At 43.7% G+C, this 22,097-nt stretch overlaps 1 protein-coding gene across 1 annotated transcript in view; it reads left to right on the top strand.

Annotated features, from left to right (window-relative positions):
• Positions 1–22,097, top strand: part of GRID1 (glutamate ionotropic receptor delta type subunit 1) — a 2,200,418-nt gene that overhangs the window by 1,929,152 nt on the left and 249,169 nt on the right. The window contains 2 exon segments of the mRNA XM_029609310.1: positions 13,777–13,878; positions 14,410–14,607. Of these exon segments, the coding sequence (XP_029465170.1) occupies positions 13,777–13,878; positions 14,410–14,607 (300 nt within the window).

Raw genomic sequence — 22,097 nt, 5'->3', positions numbered from 1 at the left:
TTGCATCTAAAATAATTTTGCTGGTTATTAAAAGCACATTTTGTTGAACTAACTCTAGTTGAAACTCAACTAGGATTTAGTAGAGGAAGAACATGAGATTGTATTTATCATACTTATGAATTATAGCTGAATGATTCAAAAGAAGTTCACTATTTTTGCTGTATTGATTATGTCAAGGCATTTGGCCAAGTAAACCATAGCCAACCAGCAGAAATAATGAGGCCAATATTCAAAGGCATTTATCCAGAAAAGTTACAAGTTATCCAGATAAATGTTGACTTTTTAATATTATCAACTATAACTCACATAAACCCCAATATCATTGATTTTAAGTACTCAGGTGAAAATACCGCACTGTCAAGTTCAAAATATCACCAGTACTGTAGCAATATTAAATAAACACTTAGGGTAAATTTTGACCAGTCATAATAGGCTTCATCTTATAAGCAGATGTGCTAGATGATTGACCTTATGCTTAATCATCGGTCAACATTCCACATAATGGAGCAATTTTTTCAATATTTTAATTTGCTTTGTGAGGTTCGTGTAACTTAACTTTGTGAAATCGCTGAAGCCGAAGGTAATCAACACGCCCGACACGCTCCCTATTCTTTATCAAGGACTAGAGTTCAGCATTGTATTTGTAGTCCTTCAAGATTTGAGAATTCAAAGTTTCAATGATGGCGAATGAAACAGAATGAAACAGATTCGCCATCATTGAAACTTTGAATTCTCAAATCTTGAAGGACTACAAATACAATGCTGATCTCTAGCCCTTGATAAAGAATGAGGAGCGTTCGAAACATGGACCCATGTCGGGCGTGTTGATTACCTTCGGCTTCAGCGATTTCACAAGTTAAGTTACATGAACCGCACAAAGCAAATGAAAATATTGAAAAAATTGCTCCATTATGTGGGATGTTGACCGATGATTGAGCATAAGGCCAATTATCTAGCAAATCTGCTTATAAGATGAAGCCTATTATGACTGGTCAAAATTTACCTGCTATTAGGTTCACTTAGAGAATAGCCACTGCCATTAGCAATGGTTACATGGAATAGACTTAGTTTTTGGGTACTTGCCAGGTTCTTATGGCCTGGATTGGCCACTGTTGGAAACAGGATGCTGGGCTTGATGGACCCTTGGTCTGACCCAGTATGGCATTTTCTTATGTTCTTATGTTCTTACCCTAAGCATCTATTTAATATTGCTACAGTACTGGTGATATTTTGATCTTGACTTTTTAATTTTGCCACCACTTATCCAACTAACTTTTAGCTTATTAATTTAGTATCAGGCTAAACATTAGCTCAATAAGTGATGGGCATTTCAGAGGCATTCCAGGGCAAGGATGAGTTAGCTAAGGAAATTATCGAAATAACTCCAATATTAAGAGTTAGCCAAAGTTAGCTGAATACATGTTTCAACTAACTCTAGTCAGATCCAGGAGCAAATCTAAAGTTATCTGGGAACATATTGCCAGATAAATTTAGGCTTAACCAGCATTATTCCAAAAGAATATAGTCGGTTAGTGGCAATACTGTTAAAAAAAATAAGTTGCATGTGGGTCTATTGGCCAGATTCTCAGACACGCACCCTGTGTCAAAAAATGAGTCCAAGCCAAGCCCCTCCCAACCCTCCAAGTATACTTTAAAATGAAAATAGCCACAGGTCCACTCAATGTTCTCCCCATCCCCCAACCTCTCCCTGATTAACCAAATGCAGAATCAATGTCCTTACTTCTCCCTCTTCATAGGTGGGCCTGAGCCGACTGGCCCAGAGCCCACCCATAACCGAAGCGCCGCCCCCACCCCAGTGAAGGATGGCGGCCCAAGAAAAGGGGGGAGGTGAGATGCGTGGTGACGCAGGCGACTGCGTGCAAATGGGCTCACTCTCCCCATGCACATGAGCGCGATGACGTGGCTCTAGGCTACGCCCCCGAAGTCTGCGCATGGAGGGAGCAGCGAAGACGCGGGCCGATGATGTCATCGGCCCTTTAAAGGGCCACGACGGAGGCCAGGAACCCCCCTTTTGACCAGCGCACGCCGACAAATAGGAGATCACATGATGGTGCGAAGTGAGGGGGCCACCCGCGCGCCCACAGACAGAGAGGGCCTTGTTCGTGGGTAGGGGCGTGCCGGCGGGAGGCTTATCACGCACTGGTAAGGGAGGAAATGTGGAGCAATAGCAAGCCCGCGGGAGGTGAGAGGGCCTTTTCCGGTGTGTTGGTGGCCAGGGCAGTGGGGATAGCTGTTTGCACTCTGGCGGTTCCTTTTCCCCACCTGGGGCCCTCTTTCTTGCAGGGGTATTGTGGGAGCCTCGCTAATCCAGGGATTGGGATCCAGGTCGATGGCATCGAGATCTGAGACTCCACGGGTCTCAGGTCGCAGCCGTTCTCACCGGTCCAGGCACATGGGAGGAGGTGATTTGCGGGCCATGGACCCAGGAATTCTCCGTTCGCAGCGGAAGCAGGGAGGCACCGAGGGGAGTCCTGCCCGGGCAGTGGGACAGGATTTTGCGAGGGGGGTAGCTCTGCATGTCCACGGTGCTGGATTGTGCTAGAGGAGAGCCTAATTTTCATTAAAAGAAAAGCGGGGTAGGAAGTGGGGGACCAACCTACAGACCCTGAAACATTTGTGTGACAATTAAAAGAGGTTAGGGGCAGGGGTGGCAGGGTCATTTATTAAATTTGAGGGGAGAAGGTAGAAATAAGGCCACAGGCCCATCCTAGAAGAATTTTGTTTTAAAGGTATTACTTGCCTTTGAAACAGATATCTCTTAAAAAAAAATAATAATAATATATGGTTACATAGCAAGTTATCTGCATGGCTGTGCGGTCCAAGGCACTGTATTACGGTTCCAGCCTTGGCCCGCTCTCACTCCATGTGGTGGGAACAGCGGTCTATGAATTTCCTAAGGTGTATCAGTGGACTAGGGGAGGTGGCTCCCGTTACGTTGCGAGAGCCCCACCCACTACCGGCGACCAGCATGGCTCCTCATTTCCTATCGGAGGGATTCAGTCGTATGTCCCAGGCTAACAAAGCCATGTTGGGGGGAGGAGGTGCAAAGAGCTGGGAGAGAGGAACCAGGTGCCCCTTGCTCTTAATTTCGAAAAAATGGAACGTTCAGCGGAGGTGCGATTGTATGTTAATCTGGTTCAAGGGTGGCTGAGATAGGAGTCCACAGGAGGGGTGGGGGCAGGCAGGGAGGGAAGCAGGGGTAGCCCAATTCAGGGGAGAGCCCCAGTTACATGACCTCAAGCTGGATTTATGATATTTCCTTCCGGCTTGCACCCGGGCAGGCACAGGAACAGGCTGCTGGATCACGGGAAGTATCCTGGAAAAGGAGCAGCACACTGGGATGGAGGAATAGCACAGGGGTTACTGCAGGGAGCTATGAACTGGGGAGTTGCGATGGAGAGGGGGCTGAGAAGGGAAACCAGGATACTAGGGGGAATGGAACAGCTCCCCTATGAGAAAAGACTAGAGGTTAGGACTTTTCAGCTGAGAGGGGAGACAGTTGAGGGGAATATGATGGAGTTGTTTGAAGTCATCAGAGGTCTAGAACGGGTGGATGTGAATCAGTTGTTTGCTCTTTTGGATAACAGAGAGACTGGGGGCACTCCATGAAGTTAGCATGTGGCACATTTACCACTAATCGAATAAAGTTCTTTTCACTCAACGCCCAATTAGACTCTGGTATTTTTTGCCAGAGGAGGTGATTAGTGCAGTTAGTGTAGCTGTGTTTAAAAAAGGATTAGATAAGTTCTTAGAGGAGAAGTACATTACCTACTATTAATTAAGTGGACTTGGAAAATGGCCACTGCTATTACTGGCATCTGTAGCGTGGGATACACTTCATGGGTACTTGCCAGGTTTTTATGGCCTGGATTAGCCATGGTTGGAAACAGGATGCGGGGCTCGAAGGACCCTTGGTCTGACAGAGTATGGCATGTTCTTATGAAGAAAGGGTTCAATTTCCCTCACGGCTCCTAGTAAAAGGGGTGATCGGTATAAGGTGGGCGATTACGGCTCCATTCGCTTCGAGGGGGCTTGGGGGCATATATTCAACAGGCAGATAATGGCAAGTGAGGCCACGGAGTCAGGACAGCAGCAGCACATCTCTGAGAGGGCGGTGACTATTTACCCACATCACCACAGCCTGCCCGCGGGTCCACAGCAGAAGGCCAACAGCAGTGAGTATCAGAGTCCTACAAGCATTGAATGGCTACAGTGTCCATCGAACGGCGAGTACACTGCAAGTGGGGATGCAGGGACAGCCCAGACATGGCAGTATACCATATCCTTTCATCATTGACAGGGCAGAGCCTTAGCGGTGCAGGCCCAATTAATGCTGTGGGACCCCTGTGTTCCCAGCCCATCGTCTGTGTGCCGGGTGATTGGAGCTAGAGGGGTTTATGATTTCAGTGCCAAGGGCTGCGAGTTTGAATCCAGTTTGGGGAAAATGGTGGGGAGGTAAAAGTGCGTACTAGTCAAACTTTTCCCGGGAGGGAGCAAAGGCGCACATCCATGGGATTGTGCTCCATATGATGGAATGCATGGGGAAAAGGAGAGGAGGATTCCCAAGGGCATAGTGGGTTGGATAATGGCATTTTGAGGTGGGATATCGGGACCAATCCCAGTGCAGTCATATGATGAGCTGTCCAGGGAATACTCTAGAAGCATACCAAAAACATGGAAGAGGGGCATGACTCAAATAGGACGAGTAGTTCGCAATGATAGGGTCCATTCTTGACAAGGGGAACTCAGGATGTCAGCCTCTGGATAAAAACGATGTGAGAGGTGGCCGTTCGAGAATTGGGAGGCAATGGTACCAAGCTCAAAGCATTGCCCACATCTCAGAAATGCATTTAAGATCTGACAGGGATTTCGTTAGGGAATCATTGTTCCAGCCAGCCAGATTGAAATATCATACATGGCACAGCGCAGGACCCAGTGTGGGAATTCGAGGGGCCAGAAGTAGAGGAGATCTGCCATGAAGTGACAGGCACACGGGTTAAGGTATATGTAGTTCGACCTTGTACAGGACCAAGAGGTTGGGGGAAACCATGGACAAGAAAACATGGGAGGGCGGAGTTAGCACAAGGCGATGGAAGGTCAGGGCTCGCTAGGGTGCATCCAGCGACAAATCATCTTGCCGATCCCCACCGCTTTAAAAACACCATTCTGGCTCATGTGACATGCTAGCTGGTCAAGCAGCATGATTTGGCTGAGCCAGGGCTTGAACAGAACTATCCCTGACAGGGAATGACTGGAGATGGGATAACAGGTTGGATAGCAGAAGGGTAGTTACTGCCTCAAAAAAAAATAAAAAATCCAGGATACAATAAACATGATAGAGTCCACGGTATTCACCCTGTTGGCAGATGGGCATACAGACTATCAGAACAGAAGTCGGTCATGGGGTAGATAGGACAAAGGAAGCAGAAGAGTAAAGAAGCAGCCCCTTCCAGATGGGCAGTACGAATTTTGCACGCAGAGACACACACACAGAAGGATCTTCATCGGAAGATCAAGGTGGCAGGGGCAAGCACCTGCAACACTTAATTAGTTAATAAGCCACAGAACGGTGGACCCATATTCTGGGGACAGCAAGAAAATGGAAATGGCGTCATCAGGCTCTACCGTCTTCACACTAAGCGCACATGCATATCAGAAGAGAGGGTATGTAAGTAGCAAGTATATATCAGAATAAAACAAGTAAAATGGGCTAGTAATTAATATATCAGAAGCGGTTTCTGGAGTACAATAGGAACCACCTGATAAACAGGGACCAAAAAATGGTTACCAAGTGTCGAAAGGTTGAATGGTGTGAAAGCCTGGCTGCCCCAACCGGGAGTAATAACATCAAAAAGGGGTATTCAAAGCCCCTACCGAGTCAAGCATCAGATGCCCAGCCCAGTCAGAGGAGGCTACTAATGATGATAACTATCAATGGGGGTGAGGAAGAATAGTGTGGCCTATACATACTGACCGAACAGGACTATAAGCCTGCATAATCTATCATGATTCATTATGGGCGGTTTATGTCAAGAAGGACAAACAGCAGTTGAAAGACTATTAGTCCCAGGGGATGGAAAAATGAGGAGCATGAGTCTTAGCTATTTGTGCTACGGACATATGGGGAGTGCTACCAAGACCACAAGGGCAAAGACTATGGACTGGCTCCCATAGGAGGGGACCCCCGTAGTGGGGGCTATCAGTTTAGACTAAGTACTTATGTACTCCAGGGTTTGGACAACATAGTCATAGTAGGGGCGGTAGACTAGTGCTTGACGGTCAACTTCTCTTGACCAACGGGTGTGCCGGCACACTCAGTGAAAGGCGCAGCAAAAGGCTCGAGCTTTACAGTCTCGCTGACCTGAGATAAGGGGGGGTCCAATCCATTAGTGCAGCCTTGCTTGATCGGTACAGCGGGCAGCAGGAAGTATGTGGCAATCAAGATAACAGCCCGGCTAGCGACACCAGTGCCGAATGGCGGACGGTAATTACATCTAAGGGAGTTGGATATACAGAGGATCAGAGTTTGGAAGCAAACAGGACTGCAAGCAGCCTCGATAAAGAGAAGGGGACGATGGCGGTGCGATGCGATTAATACCTGCATCCGGTTGGATAAGATTTGCAGTGGGCTAAGTGTTTAGCTTGGATCATGGGGCTCTCCTATGTACGGTGGGCCACCAAGGGAGCACACAGACGACCCTAGACTGGCACTGTAAGTGTGGGTTGTCACAGGGAGGTAAAAGCCAGGAATGCATTGTGAACAGTTATGGCCCTTACTACGGTGCCCGAGGACTCGAGGGCTGCTCCGGAGGTAAGGATAATACATATGGGGGGCCAAGGACCTATGCTCATTGATGGTTAAGGCATATTTAATTACACTCTACAGGATGCCATTGGGGCATAATATGACAAAGAATAAAACACAGGCCGCAGCTTATTATTAATTGGGGGGAAACGAGGCAAGGGTACACCCTACCTCGTGTCTTGGCGGTTATCTGGGCCAGTTGGGCATATTGTAAGTGGTGCCGGTGACATCAGAGGATGGCGTGGTAGCCGATCAGCGCCTTGGGCGGTGCAAAAGGCTGGGGGCATGGAATGCGCCAATGCGCCTTGCTTGAGGACATGGTGGGGGGCCCATGGAGAAAAAGCTGTTTTGCTTGGTCCCTACGGCGGGCAGCAGTGGAGACATCATACCGTCTCAGGTACACCAGGGAAGTTTTTGCTGATGTGTTAAATAAAAACTGCGGCCTTATTATACCAATGTTAGGGATGTGCAGAGGGATGCCATATGTTGCATTCGTGATTCGGATTCATCGGGGAGCAGATACATTGTATTCAGCTGTATGGTGCCCCGATGCTTTAATACGGCGATTTCTATGCGTGTCCCAGCTAAAATTAAAATTAACTACAACCCCCCGCCCTCCTGACCCCCCCCCCCCCCAAGACTTACCAAAACTCCCTGGTGGTCCAGCGGGGAGTCCGGGGCCATCCCCTGCCCTCTCACACCCTCGGTGCTGGTTTCATCATGGCGCCGATAGCCTTTGTCACAGGGGCTACCGGTGCCATTGGTCAGCCCCTGTCACATGGTCATCGGCACCATCTTGTGCTCCTACCATGTGACAGGGGCTGACCAATAGCACCGGTAGCCCCTGTGACATAGTATGGGCAAAGGTTATCGGCGCCATTTTGAGTACTGGCATCGGACGGCCGGAGTGCAGGAGATCGCTCCGGGAACCCCGTTGGACCCCCATGGACTTTTGGCCAGCTTGGGGGGGGGGGACTACTGACCCCCACAAGGCTTGCCAAAAGTCCAGCAGGGGTCCGGGAGTGACCTCCTGCACGCCGGCCATCCGATGCCAGTACTCAAAATGGCGCCGATCGCCTTTGCCCTCACTATATCACAGGTACAGATGGTCGGCCCCTGTGACTTAGTGAGGACAAAGACGATCTGCTGCCAGTATTCAAAATGGTGCCGATCGCCTTTGCCCTCACTATGTCAAGGGGCCGACCGTCGGTACCTGTGACATAGTGAGGGCAAAGGCGATCGGCGCCATTTTGAGTACTGGCATCGGATGGACGGCGTACAGGAGGTCGCTCCTGGACCCCCGCTGGACTTTTGGCAAGTCTTGGGGGGTCAGGAGGCCCCCCCAAGGTGGCCAAAAGTCCCTGGGGGTCCAACGGGGGTCCCAGAGTGACCTCCTGCACTCCGGCCGTCCAATGCCAGTATTCAAAATGGTGCCGATAGCCTTTGCCCATATTATGTCACAGGGGCTACCGGTGCATTTGGTCAGCCCCTGTCACATGGTAGGAGCACAAGATGGCGCCAATGGCCATGTGACAGGGGCTGACCAATGGCACCGGTAGCCCTTGTGACAAAGGCTATCGGCGCAATGATGAAACAGGCACCGAGGGTGTGAGTGCAGGGGATGGCTCCCGGACCCCCCACTGGACCACCAGGGAGTTTTGGTAAGTCTTGGGGATGGGGTTCAGGAGGGTGGGGGTTTGTTTAATTTTTTATTTAGGTGGCTGTATAATTTGGCGAAGATTCGTGTATTCGTGGGGAATCGCGATACGTTTCGCTTCCCCACGAATACTGCGAATAGTGCAATATACGTTGCGGATCGCCAATACGGCGAAAATGAATGCACACCCCTAACCAATTTCAGTTTTTGTGTTTTCCATGTGTACAAAGTGAATGCTTAATGTGTATAAGGTGCAGTCAAGGGCCAGAAGGTAGGGGCGACGGCCAGAGGGATAAGGTGGCGGCTGTTAGTGTTACTCTTCCTCTCTCTCTCTCCCTCCCCCAACTCCTCACTCCATCCACTAGAACAGCCATGTCCAGTGAGTGTGAAGCAGTTGCTGATAATTTTAGTTAACATGGCAGCTCCTGGAGACTCAGATGAACTGCTTCCAGAAATTTGAAAAGAATTTCTTGTAACCTCTAAAATATCAACTTAATAGAAAAAATTTGAATTAACTCTGTATCATATTAGAATTGTGGCATATTCTGTATACTTTTGAAACACTGCAGAGCATGCACGGGATACCATAATTTTGTAGATATAGTTTTTGTACGCATCTCTATTGTATGTAACAAATTGATTATGGGGTGGATCTTAATCAATATTTAGGTCTGGATTTTCTAAGGTCGCAGACCTTAGAAAATCCGGCGATAACGGGGGAGTGGGGTGGCAAAACAGGGGCCGGGCCTGCAAAAACCGGCAGCGATCGCACCTCTGCGGTGTGATCACTGCCGGCTTTCGCACCCAATAGCACCATCATAAAAGGTGGTGCTATTGGGCACGCTAGTGACAGCGAAAAGGGCCCTTACCTTTTCGCTGTCAGCGAAGTTGTTGCGGAGTCCACCCCGACTCCCTCCCCTTCTGGCGCAGACTCCACCCCGATTTAGTGATTGCACATGAAAAGTCCCTTTTCGCGTGCGATTGCTTTGGAAAATGACCTCTTAGTTATCAGACTTATATTGGCTTTTTCAGGAAATTTGCTCAAAGTAGGGAACAAGAAAAATACTGTAAATTAATTCAGTAAATACAATGTAATTCAATATATCATAATTAAAATAATCAAGATAAAATAATAAAAATGAAAAATGATGTTTAGCAATAATAATTATATGAAAAATAATAGATCAATAAAATAAAACAAAAAATATATAGCAATCAATTTATCAAACATCAACAGATTAAACAAGAAAAGAACCAGAAAATATAAATAATTACAGTTAAATAACTGTATACTATAATTAAATTACTATATGCTGTAAAGCAAACTAAAGTTTATGATAGGAAACATAATTTTCCCTAAAAATAATTAACTGTTTTTTTCACATGATCTTTAAAGTTTATATATACTGTAATAGTGACCTAAAGAAATATGGTTGACCCATGATATACAGCACTGTGAGTTGCAAGTTCTTATTATCATGCTTTCCTTTTCTTAGAGAAATAAAACACAAGTATCCATTTATATCTGTTGGTTTTTTTGCAAAAAACATCTCTATTATTGTAAAAACATTGGCAATCCAATACCTGAATTCAGCAGGTAAGGCCTTGCTTAAACTGATCAGCTACCACTTATATTTTCTTAGGATTTGATATCTCTTGCCACTCATGAATGCATTCTTAGAGGTTGAAGTTATATTCTCTTTACAAAAGAACAATTCTGATGTTTAAGCATATGTCCAAATTCCTTTCACAGTCGTTATTCTTCAAAGACTGGCACCCTTTGCTCTATTACAAATAATTTCTGAAGGTCCAAATCCCACATTTCAAAAACTTGAACACTGAGAATACCCCAGGAGTTGCTGTAGCAAATAATATTTTACAGAGACCAGTGGCTTATGAAATGTATTCTACATCTGGCTGATCCTGCAAGGGATTGTTTGTCATAATATGATTTGCTAGACACACATCCTGAATCAGGTACCAATTGTGCAGCAATCTGACTTAAAATATATGTTCAGTATACAGAGCACTTTTGACCTTAGCCGTCTTATCAAACAGTAACAGTAAGCATTTTGCTTAACAGTGCTGGAAATTAGTTTTTGAAGCAATGATTGTAACAGGTTTGCTGTCAAACGTACGTATACCTGCAAATTCAACAGTCCCATAACTAAAACTCCACCAGACTGGTAAACTGGAAAAATGTAGATGGTCTGGCATTCAAAGAAATTTTAATTTGTTGGTGATTTTTATCCTCTAACATTTTAGCAATTGGTCTTAGCCATGCCCTTCTTATCAAACAAGAGTCACTTTATTTTTAGTGGAAGATCAATTGATATTTTCTTTTCATTCCCCTGTCATTTATCTTACTGTGGCATGGCTTGACCTGTCCTATGCTCTGTGGACTTGATTTATCTAATATTTTCTCTCATTCTGTGACTGCAAGAAAATCTTTTATACTTTAATATCTGTATTGTATAATTGAGCCTTTCTTTGTAGATTTCTATATGCAGTGGACATATTTCCAGATCACTATGTAGCAATAATTTTTTATAGGTAAATTCAAGGACACAGGCACACTCAGGATCCCAAACACACTGTCTCAGACACACACATAGACACACACTCTCTCACATACACACACTTTTTCTCTCTCACACATACAGACACACTTTCTCTCTCCCTCTCACACACACACACATACACAATGTTTCAAATATACATATATGCACACACAGGCTCACAATCTCACACCCACTCATACAGTCTCTTGTTCACACCCACAGGCTCAAACACTCCCTCATAGGCTCACATATGCGTTCACACACATACATACAGAGATACACACAGGCTCCCACTTACAAGTACACACAGGGCCTCTTTTTTTTTACCACTACCAGACCCTTTCTTCTTCTGACATGGGATGGGATCTGCAAAATTTCTATCCACCTTTACCTGCCATGGGATGGGATCCACAGTGACCATCCTGCAGGCCTCTTCTATACCCATAGTATGAAGTGCCTTGATGTCCAACAACAGGAGAGGTCCATTATACTGTCAAAGGTCCATATTTAGCTGCTGTATGGCTCTGCTAAGTGGTGCTGTATATTCAGCGGCACAACTGTGCCGCTGAATATACTTGGCTCTCTTAAAGTTATATATATATATATACTTGGCTCTCTTAAAGTTAGCTGGTTATATGTAATCGGCTAACTTTAGGAGAGCCCTTTGGCCCGACTGGAGTTGGCTGGACAAATCAGCCAGATAACTCTGAATATTGAGTTAGCTGGTTAATTTATTTGGCCAACTTAACTCATTCCTGATTCGCCCATTCCCCACTCATGTCTTAGCTGGCTAAAAGCTTAGCTAGCTAAGGCCAGGATTCATCATTCTTTGCAGAATGATGAATTCTGAGAAAACGGGGGGCAGGGGGGTGAAGGGGGCGGGCCTGCAAAAGCCCGCAGCCTTCACACCACGGCGGTGCGCCAGCTGCCGGCTTTCGCACTGAATAGCGCCACCGTTAAAGGTGGTGCTATTCGGAGCGCTACTGCTGATGATAATGTTAGTAACATTATTGCCGCCGACTCCTCCCCTCCCTGCCCCCGAATTTGCATGATAGTGCATGCAAAAAGGCCCTTTTACGGCTATGTGGCACCTGCTAAAACAAAGCTGGATATTCACCATTACCACTTAGCTGGCTAAGTGCCATTTTGAATATCAGGCTCCCAATGTCCTTTATAGAGAAGTTCTCTAGCTTTCTATATATAAAACAAATTTAAAATGTATATCTGTTATGGACCACACTAGCTGAGCAAGCCAGGCATTTTTTGCTGATATATATATATATATATATAGAGAGAGAGAGAGAGAGAGAGAACAAATACTAAAATGGAATTTGATTTTGCATTATTTCAAATATAATTTTTGTATAACTGTACATGATGGGATGAAATTGTGGAAATTGGCTAATAAAACACACAAGTAATATCTAGTGTTGAAATTCAGGCAGAGAGATGAAAAGACTTGTAATTAAATTACATTGATGTATCTGTAGTGATTTCTATATACCAGCAATACTGACCTGGGCGACCCTGAATGTGTTATATCTAAAAGCAAAGCAGGGTCATGCCTGGCTAATACCTGGATGAAATGCTAACAAGTAAGATCAGATGCTGTGGGCTGTAGAAAGCAATGGTAAAGTCCTATAGTATTCTGCCAAAGAATTAAAAGTTCATCAGCACCCCAGTGGAGTTGTGTTTGCCCAACACTCAGAAAGGGGAAGAAGGAAACAAAGCAAAAATAATTTATATGTAAGCATTCATTTTCTTTTTAAATTATATGGAAAAAATAACTTGTAAACATAGCAATTTAATACTATTTTCTTCCTGCTTAGACCTTTTTTTTTGTCTATATAATAAAAGCCCCATTTTACCTTTTCATTTTTACAGATTAACCTAGCTCTTTTGCCCAAATGGGAATCCAATAATGCTTTCCAATTTAATTTGTTAGAATCATTGATGTGGCTGAGGTAGTTATTTTTCCAACATCACATGGCTGTTAGTGGTAGACAAGATATGAATTGGTGAGCCCTGTGGTTCAATGCCCTGACCACTAGTACATACTTTTTTCAGTGAGGGGTTAAAAAAGCACACACTGTGTTCAAATCATACTGTGAAACATCTGGCCCTTGACAGGTCTGAGAGCTTCAGGTTGGAAGGAGCCTCATTTTAAAAATCACTATCCTGAATTTAATATTTACAGCAGCAGGGTCTGTAATTTCATAACCCTGGGCTTGGGATCCACTGCTCATTGTATTGATCTATATAAAGGATTGACAGCTAACAGCAAGAAATGTTGATCTCAGTCTATTGACAGCATAGACAAATATAATTTCCCAATTCCATTCTGAGGCAGCCGGCTGCTACGTAGCCATCGCCTAAGAGGAATCAAAGATCTTTCCCAAGTGAAGCTTCATGTTGGAAAAACAAACTCAAATCTTCAAGGAGGGAAGAGAAAAGCATAAAAGTAATGGGGAGCAAGTTTGCTGTAGTTTAATGATATCAGGCTCATAATACAGAGCAGGTATAATTGCGCATATTAGGAAAAACTAATTATGCCTTTCTAGTCACTAGCCTCAGAGGAATTCTAATAATAGTAAAAAGAAAAGTATAGCACAGACCTTGGTTTTCTAATTGAATATATGCTTGCAGTCAAATGTCTGCAGAATCCTTTAAGGAAAAAATGAACACTGTACATGGACCATGTTCTTTTCATTCCTATTTTGTTTCATTTATAGCTGGCAACGTGGGACTCCACTAAAGGCTTAAATGGCAGTCTGCAAGAGAAACATCTGGACAATGACTTGCAAGGATTGACACTGAAAGTGGTGACTGTCTTGGTATGATCATCTTCAAGTTCAGGGAAACAAATTAGCAGCAAGTGATCTAGCTTTTTTTTTTATCTGCTTTTCTTTTCTTTTTTGATGATAAAAAAAATTGGCTATATTGAAGTAGAATATAAATCATCTTAGCATTAATTAGAGATGAGTGATCTAGGTGGAACTGGGAATTCAGCTTCCATATTTGTGACAGTCTTAATTGTAGAAGAGCGGAAATGTTGTCCACTCCTTTGGAGAAAGAAGCAAACAGCACTGAGAGCACTTACTGAAAATAGCAATTGATGCTTTGAATTTTACTCCACAATTTACATTTGTAGGCCAGCATCCATTCCCTCATTTGCATATTGTGTGATTATAAATTTAATTGAAATCAAGAGCTTAAGCTAACGGTGTTTTCTTACTATTGAATCAGAAGCCAGTGCTCTGCAGGCTCTTGATTTCCCTCTGAAACTTAGCTGTATTGTATCTTAAGCACAGCAAAATCTTTTTTTTTTTTTTATCAGTCTAATCCTTAGTTTTTTTTATTCTCAGGAAGAACCTTTTGTGATGGTGGCAGAAAATATACTTGGGCAGCCCAAGCGTTATAAGGGATTTTCAATTGATGTCCTAGATGCACTTGCCAAGAATTTGGGCTTTAAATATGAAATTTATCAAGCACCTGATGGGAAGTATGGACACCAGCTACCAAATGGGTCCTGGAATGGGATGACTGGAGAACTGATTAACAAGGTATGTGTGCAATTAGTGCAAAATAAGCATTTCCTTTTATAAAATAAATAGGGCCAAATTAAAAAGGGTTTAGGGTTGGAGCTAGGGGTCTGAGATTTAGGAGGACTCATGCACATACCCATCCTCATATCTGATCTCTGATCTTTGTTTTTTTGCTTTCCCCACCTTTGATCTTCTGTCTTGATTTGGTCCCCCCCCCCCCCCCCAATTGTTTTTCATTGTTCTACCTTCTAGTAGAGATGTGCTTCGTTTTTTTCTACCGGGTCGTTTTTCGGTTCGAATACTTCGTGGTATAATTCGGGTCTTCTCGTTTCGTTTTCGGTTCGTTTGCCCAAAAACGAAACGAGAAACCCGAAACCGGACCGAAAAACGAATCGGTAACGAAGCGAAAAAAAAAAACCACCCCAAGCATTTAAAAACAATTTTAAGCATTTTTGTACATATATAACAACCCCCCCCCCATCCCGATCCCTCCCCAAGACTTACAAAGATCCCTGGTGGTCCAGCGGAGTCCCGGCTTCCATTTGCCATGCCCTCCGTGCCCTAGTTCGTGCCAGTGCAAGCCGCGCGCCAAAATGGTGCCGAATAGCCCGAACGACCATGTCACAGGGGCTTTCGGCGTTATTGGTCAGCCCCTGTCACATGGCCATCGGCGCCATCTTGTGCTCCTATCATGTGACAGAAGCTGACCAATGGCGCCGAAAGCCCCTGTGACATGGGCAAGCCTTGGGGGCAAGCCTTGGGGGGGTCAGGAGGGGGCTCCTGACCCCCCCCAAGGCTTGCCAATAATCCCTGGGGGTCCAGCAAGGGTCCGAAAGCGATTTCGTTTTCGGCTGCCAGTAACCAAAATGGCGCCGATAGCCTTTGCCCATACTATGTCACAGAGGCTTTCGGCGCCATTGGTCAGCTCCTGTCACATGATAGGAGCACAAAGATGGCGCCGATGGCCATGTGACAGGGGCTGACCAATAGCGCCGAAAGCCCCTGTGACATGGTCGTTCGGGCTATTCGGCACCATTTTGGCACGCGGCTTGCACTGGCACGAACTAGGGCACGGAGGGAATGGCAAATGGAAGCCGGGACTCCGCTGGACCACCAGGGATCTTCGTAAGTCTTGGGGAGGGATCGGGGTGTGGTGTATTATAATTAATTTAAATTTGGGGTGGGTTTTAATAAAAAAAAAATAATTTTTGCCCCTCTCCCCAGGCAAACCCGAAAACGAATTTTACCCCGAATTGCGGGGAAATTTCATTTCCGGTTTCGGGGGCTCCGAAATAACGGCGTTTATGTCGTGTTTCGGATACTCCGAAACAGAAACGAATTAGGAAATTTCGTTAAATTTCCTAAATAGGGCGAAAAACGAACCACATCTCTACCTTCTAGCACAGGAGGAGAGTTTATGCAGCACTTCATAATGGTACTTCCTTCTCCTCTTCCTCTAGTATGTTGTTTCAGTCACAACATGCTGGCAGCAGGTCCAGCAAGCATACTGTGGTATCTGCAAGCACCATAAGATTCAAACTGCAGCTGGAATCATTCTGTAAAGGCTGTTGTCTCTAGCACCATCCGTGTGGAGTTCCTACTTCGTTGGTTGCAATAAAGTTTAGGCAGGTTGGAGGGTGCAGGGATCTGTCTGCTGCAAGACACTGCCAGCTGCCCTCCTACCTTCCTTGCGATCCGAAGTCAGGGAACAGACAACGTGTATGCTCTTCGGAAATAGACCTTTATTTATCAGATTTGGCAGGACATAGCATTTAGAAACTAACAATTCCTATTTTTAACATCCTGGCTACTAAGCACCAGTTTTCCCTAAAGAAAGTTCTGTATCATGGGTGGTAACAAAACATCAAAAAGCTCTCGTCACCCAGTTGTATATATTTTATTTTTTAAAATATGCATCAGCAAAATTTTATCATGCCAGAATGTTTCTTTGTAGGACCCTCTAGAGTACAGTTTATGTCACCCACAAATTGCGTTCTCATATAGGTTCAACTTACTTTATTAATCCCACACATATTTATTTTACATTTTTTCTTAATAAAAACGTTATCTATCTATCTATATCTATATCTATATATATGTATCACTGAACTCAAGTCCAATCAGAGCAATATATTTAAATGACTATTTCTTTTTATAAAAAGACTTCAAAAATAACAACTTAGCTTGCCATTACACTCAGATCCTAGCCCCTACATGGATCCACGTTTCGATGTCAAATCTGCTTCAGGGGGCATCAAAATGTGTTGTAAACCTTTGTTACTTTATTGTGAATAACGCTCCTTTAGAAATACATTCCAGCTTTCACGGACCGTATATATTCCTTCTTCATCCTTCTTCAAAAACATGGTGAGAACCGGATCAATTTATATTTTATGTATTTATTTATTTATTTGATGGCATTTATATACCAACGTACGTTGGGGACATCTCGTCGGTTTACAAAGAACAAAACTAGCAATGGGCTTTACATGGAACAAGTAACAATAAGAACAAGTAATGTAAGGGTAAAAGGGAAGTGAGTGAACGCAAGAACTAAAGGAAGGTAGGGGGGCCGGGAGATGGTAATAATAAAAATATATAATATAGTTAATAGCACATATTTACAAGGAGGCAGAAGAGTTTACATCACAAATATACAAGGAGGCAGTAAAGCATGTTATATACAGGCTATATAACGGGTGAGTAAAGGTTGCATTGCAGTAGGTTCCTGGGATTAACCTGGACTAGGGGGGGTGGAGAAGGGAGGCAGGCGGTTAGATGTAGGAGTGGGTGAAGAGCCAAGTCTTCAGGTTCTGTTTGAATATTTTGGGGCAGGTTTCTTGGCGGAGTGAGGCTCTTTCCTTGGTAGTGCGCAGTTTAGTGAGTTTGGGAGAAGGGGTGTGAAGAGTGGCGAGATACTGTTTTCTAGTGGGTTTGCTGCTGTTATGAAAGGTGAGGTCTTCTTTGAACCAGTGCATGTTTCGGTTGTGAAGGGATTTGTGTATTAGGGTGAGAGGTTTGTATGTGATTCGAGCTGAGACAGGCAGCCAATGCAGATGTTTGAGTACCGGGGTTATATGGTCATTTCTGTGTGTGTTGGTGAGGATGCGGGCAGCAGCATTTTGTAGGAGTTGTAGTGTTATTGATATTTGTTAGAGAAAGTGACGTGTGCTATTGAAAAACCATTATGTAAGAGAATACCAGTTAACCATCTCATTAAGACCATCAGGCTGAACTGACCATAACTCAAAAATCCAGAATTGTTCCTGTCTATTTAAGAGTGATTGAATATCTCCCCCCTAATCGGGTAATGAAGAATCTCCAGTATAGTCCATTTAAAATCCTGAAATTGATTAGCTTTATCTACACAATGAACCACTAAAGGAGCTGTTTTTATATAGCTTTTATGTTCAGCCAAACATGTCCAGATTTTCCTTATAGTATGACCCACATAGATTAAACCACACAGGCATTAGAGTATATAAATCACTCGTTCAGAATTACAATTAGTGCAACAATTTAAAAAATGGTGCAATTCAAACCGGGATGTTGTCATGACAGACCCACCATGGCCAGAGCGCACATCTCACATGTCCCAAAGGGATAGTTATTTTTCTCTCATTGCACAAATTGTTCATTAGAGTCAGACCTCAAAGTTGCACATACTCTATCTCGGATGTTCTGGCCTCTGGCAAAAGCAAATAAATAAATAAATAATAAGTTGGACCTATGTGAGAATGCAGTTTTGTGGGTGATATAAATTGTACTCTAGAGGGTTCCTACAAAGAAACTTTCTATTGTGATAAAAAATTTGCTGATGCATATTTAAAAAAATAAAAAATATACAATTGGGTGATGAGAGTTTTTCAGTGCTTTGAGATAACATTTTTTTTTTAATTTTGCATTTTCAGATATCATCCAATATCATATTTTACAAAAGAATAGATATTTTATACACCTTATTTTCCAAGGTAATAAAGTAGAAAAGAAAAAAAGAATTACATTTTTACATAAAATCTCTGAATGTATTAGGAAAATACAGAGCCAAGATGTAAGGAAATACAGGAGCTTACATAATATTGCTTAATGTTAAAGAATTAACCACTCTTTAGATGAGTCCACCCTTTATCCATTTACACACCTCCAGAATTCCCATCTAAGAAGCACCTTAATTGTTCCGGCTCCATGAATACATATTTTTCTTCTTTATACTTCAATAGACATTACAAGGATATTCCAAGATCATTACTAGCCCCACGATTTGTTACTTCTAATCTCATCTGGAGGAATTTCTTCCTACACTCTGTGTGGGCTGTACTATGTCTGGGTAAATCCAGACAATTTGCCTGTAATACTTAATCATCCTGTTTCTAAAGAAAAACTTTAATATCAGATTTTGATCGTGTTTCAAAAGCAAATGATCTAATAATGTTCCTTTCGTGATAATTTCTGTCTGTGTAGATAATTCCAATCATCTCAGTGATATCAAGGACTGTTGTTCCCTCATTTTATACCGTCTGCATTTAATGGTTTGCATGATATGAAAAAAGCTTTAGTAATCACCGGAGTTGCCTCCTTTGGAATTTTAAGGTATTCCATCATATAAGATTTAAATATCTCCACCAGTGACATTTTTTTCAATATGGGAAAATTAACTACTCTCAGATTTAAAAATCTAAGAGAATTCTCAATTTTCTCAAATTTTTTCTCCATTATATTTGTCAGACTTAATTGAATATTTTCCATTGATGTTACTTTCTTTTCCACATTTTCAATTTTTTCTTGCTGTTGAATCACAATCTTCTCAGTATTTAATCCTTTTTTATTTGTCTCAAGAAAAACTTTAGTGAAGGAAGATATTGCAGACTCTAAGGAAGTTAAAGCATTCCAAAATGTATCCACAGTCACAACAGAAGGCTTCTTATAATGTGAACACAGTCCCAGGAATTATATTCAGTAATTCATTTTGTGCTGTAATGCTGTTATCATATACTGGTAAAGCCTTAGGGGGCAACAGAGACCAAAGTTGTATCTCCAACTGGAGTTCTCTCACCTTTCTCTGGTGCTCTTTCCCCACTTTCACTGCCCGGATCTGGGGTCACCGTCCCATTCCCCTCTCTCTCCTGAGGGACTCGGCAGTTCTTCAGATTCCACTCTCCTCAATCCTCGGGGTGGGGGTGGCGTCGATGGAGCTCCCGGGCTCAGTAAAATCATTTCAGCCATTGAGAGAGACCTGAGCTCCAGGATCTCTCTCATCGTGGCCCTCGCTTCCGGTGCCTTTGGGGTTGACGCAAAAAAGCTCTCAATTTTTGCCTGCTGGGCGCCGTCTTCTTTAATTTAGCTTTCTGCTTAGTATGCGTCATCCTGTAGGCAAAAAATTCTTGAGGAAATCACAAAGGAAAACTTGAGATGAGAGAGAGCTCCTCCGTAGCGTCTTACAAGTCAGCCATCTTGACCGCTTGTGAGATTAATTTTTGGTATTCCCCAGATTATGTTTGTTTTTTTGTGCTAGTGTATGTGGATTGATTGATCAGAATTGGCTTAGCCCACATGGTGTCATTAGGGGGAGAGAATGGAAAAATGTTCTAAGTTTTCAGGAGGAACATATTTCAAGCAGTAATTAAACAAACCTCTTTATTTGATTCGGGGCAATATAAGTGAAACGATTTGTTCATGGGCTGAGCTGATAGCTATTTCAAAAAGTTTTACTAGAGCATAGATGCATCAAGCCATGATGGTAGAGTACATTAAACCACAGATGATCCTACAGGGCTTACGTATGCAAAAGGAGGCCAAGAGTCCTTCAGAGGATTCTGTCTTTGTATCTAAATGGATTGCAGTATTAAATAAATGTTCTTTAGATCTGATATTGCTGATTGTGGAACGAACATCAGCATCTATCCTCTGATTACAGAGAGAAGTTACAGATATTAACACTCAATTACAGGACATCAACAAGTGCTGAGGTTATGAAGCTTCTTATAAGCAATTAGAGAGTACTATCTTTCAGTTCAGAGCTCAATTGAAACATTTTAAGATACAGATGGCCAGAGCACACATCTCACATGTGCCACAGGGATAGTTACCTGTCTCTCGTTGTACAAATTGTTCATTAGAGTCAGTCCTTAAAATTGCACATACAACTCTATCTTGAATGTTCTGGCCCCTACAAAAAGCAAATCTAAAATAAAAATATTTGGGATTAATAAAGTAAAGTTGGACCTATGTAAGAATACAATTTGTGGGTGATATAAACTGTACTCTAGAGGATCCTACAAAGACATTTTCTGGTGTGATAAAAATTTGCTGATGCATATTTTAAAAAATAAAAACATTTACATCTGGGTGATGAGAGTTTTTTGGTGGTTCGGGATTACGTTTGATAGTCCCCAGATTATGTTTGGTTTTTGGGCTAGTGTATATGGTAACAAAACAAACCATAAACCTTAGCCTACTTAAGATACTAATACTTATGACTTATCCCTGATTCTGACTTTCAGGCGATTCCTCTGTTCTCCTCTGAAGCAGGTTCTAGCTGGAGAGAATGGGTAAGGGAGAGGCTTGCTTCCTGGCTTGGGGATGGCAGAGCAGGCAGGGATGGTTCTCACCCTTCATGATTTAAGGGCAATCTGGTTGGCCTCAGACCCTCCTTTCACTTCTTGGGACACTTCAAGTACAGGTTCTCACTCTCAGGGTTTTCTCCCCAGGTTTGCACTCAGGATTTGGGGATCCTTCTTCCTCCAGGGGTCCAGGACTTACCTCCCTGCTCCCTTTTTGCTTCAGGGTTCCTCTCCAGGAGGTTATTACTTTTTTTTCTCTTTCTTCCAGACATCCCTTCTCCTCCTGCCCCCTGTCTTATACATCCCAGCTGATAAATATGCATAAGCTCATGCATAACCTCGAGGTGGGTGGAGGGCCTCTTGCCACATTGTACGTCTTTTTCCCCCTCCCTATTACTTTGGGAGGGGTCCTGCCATTTTGAAGGTCCTTTTCCTCCCTCCCATTTCTTTGGGGGAAAACTACCACTGCCAAGCTGTGTGTCAAGAGTGTCAGCATTGTCTCAGGTTTTCCCCCTTTCTTGCAAAGATGGGGGTCTCTGCCTGCTTGCTTGAATGTCCCTGACACTTGCTTAAGATCTTAATTCATATTGGGGCAGATTGTAAAAGCCCCACACGCCAAGCCTATTTTGCATAGGCCCGGCAACACACGCATGTCCCAGGGCTTAAAAAAAGGGGCGGGGTGTGGGCGGGGAGGGGGCCAGAGGCCTCCGTATGGCTGCTAAGCCGGGGGATCGTGCACTGGCACTTTGCCAGTGTATGCAACCTATGCCTGCCCGAAGTCAGATGCAACTTCTAAAACAAAGGTTGGGGGGTTAGATAGGGCTGGGGGCGAGCTAGGTAGGGGAAGGAAGGGGGACGGAAGGAAAGTTCCCTCCAAGGCTGCTCCAATTTCGGAGCGGCCTTGGAGGGAACGGGGAAAGCCATCAAGGCTCCCTTAGGGCTCGGTGC

This window comes from Rhinatrema bivittatum, chromosome 7, assembly GCF_901001135.1.
Source record: "Rhinatrema bivittatum chromosome 7, aRhiBiv1.1, whole genome shotgun sequence".
NCBI classification, from domain to species: Eukaryota; Metazoa; Chordata; class Amphibia; order Gymnophiona; family Rhinatrematidae; genus Rhinatrema; species Rhinatrema bivittatum.
Note: the sequence above shows the minus strand (reverse complement) of the source record. Positions and strands in the feature narration are given on the sequence as shown.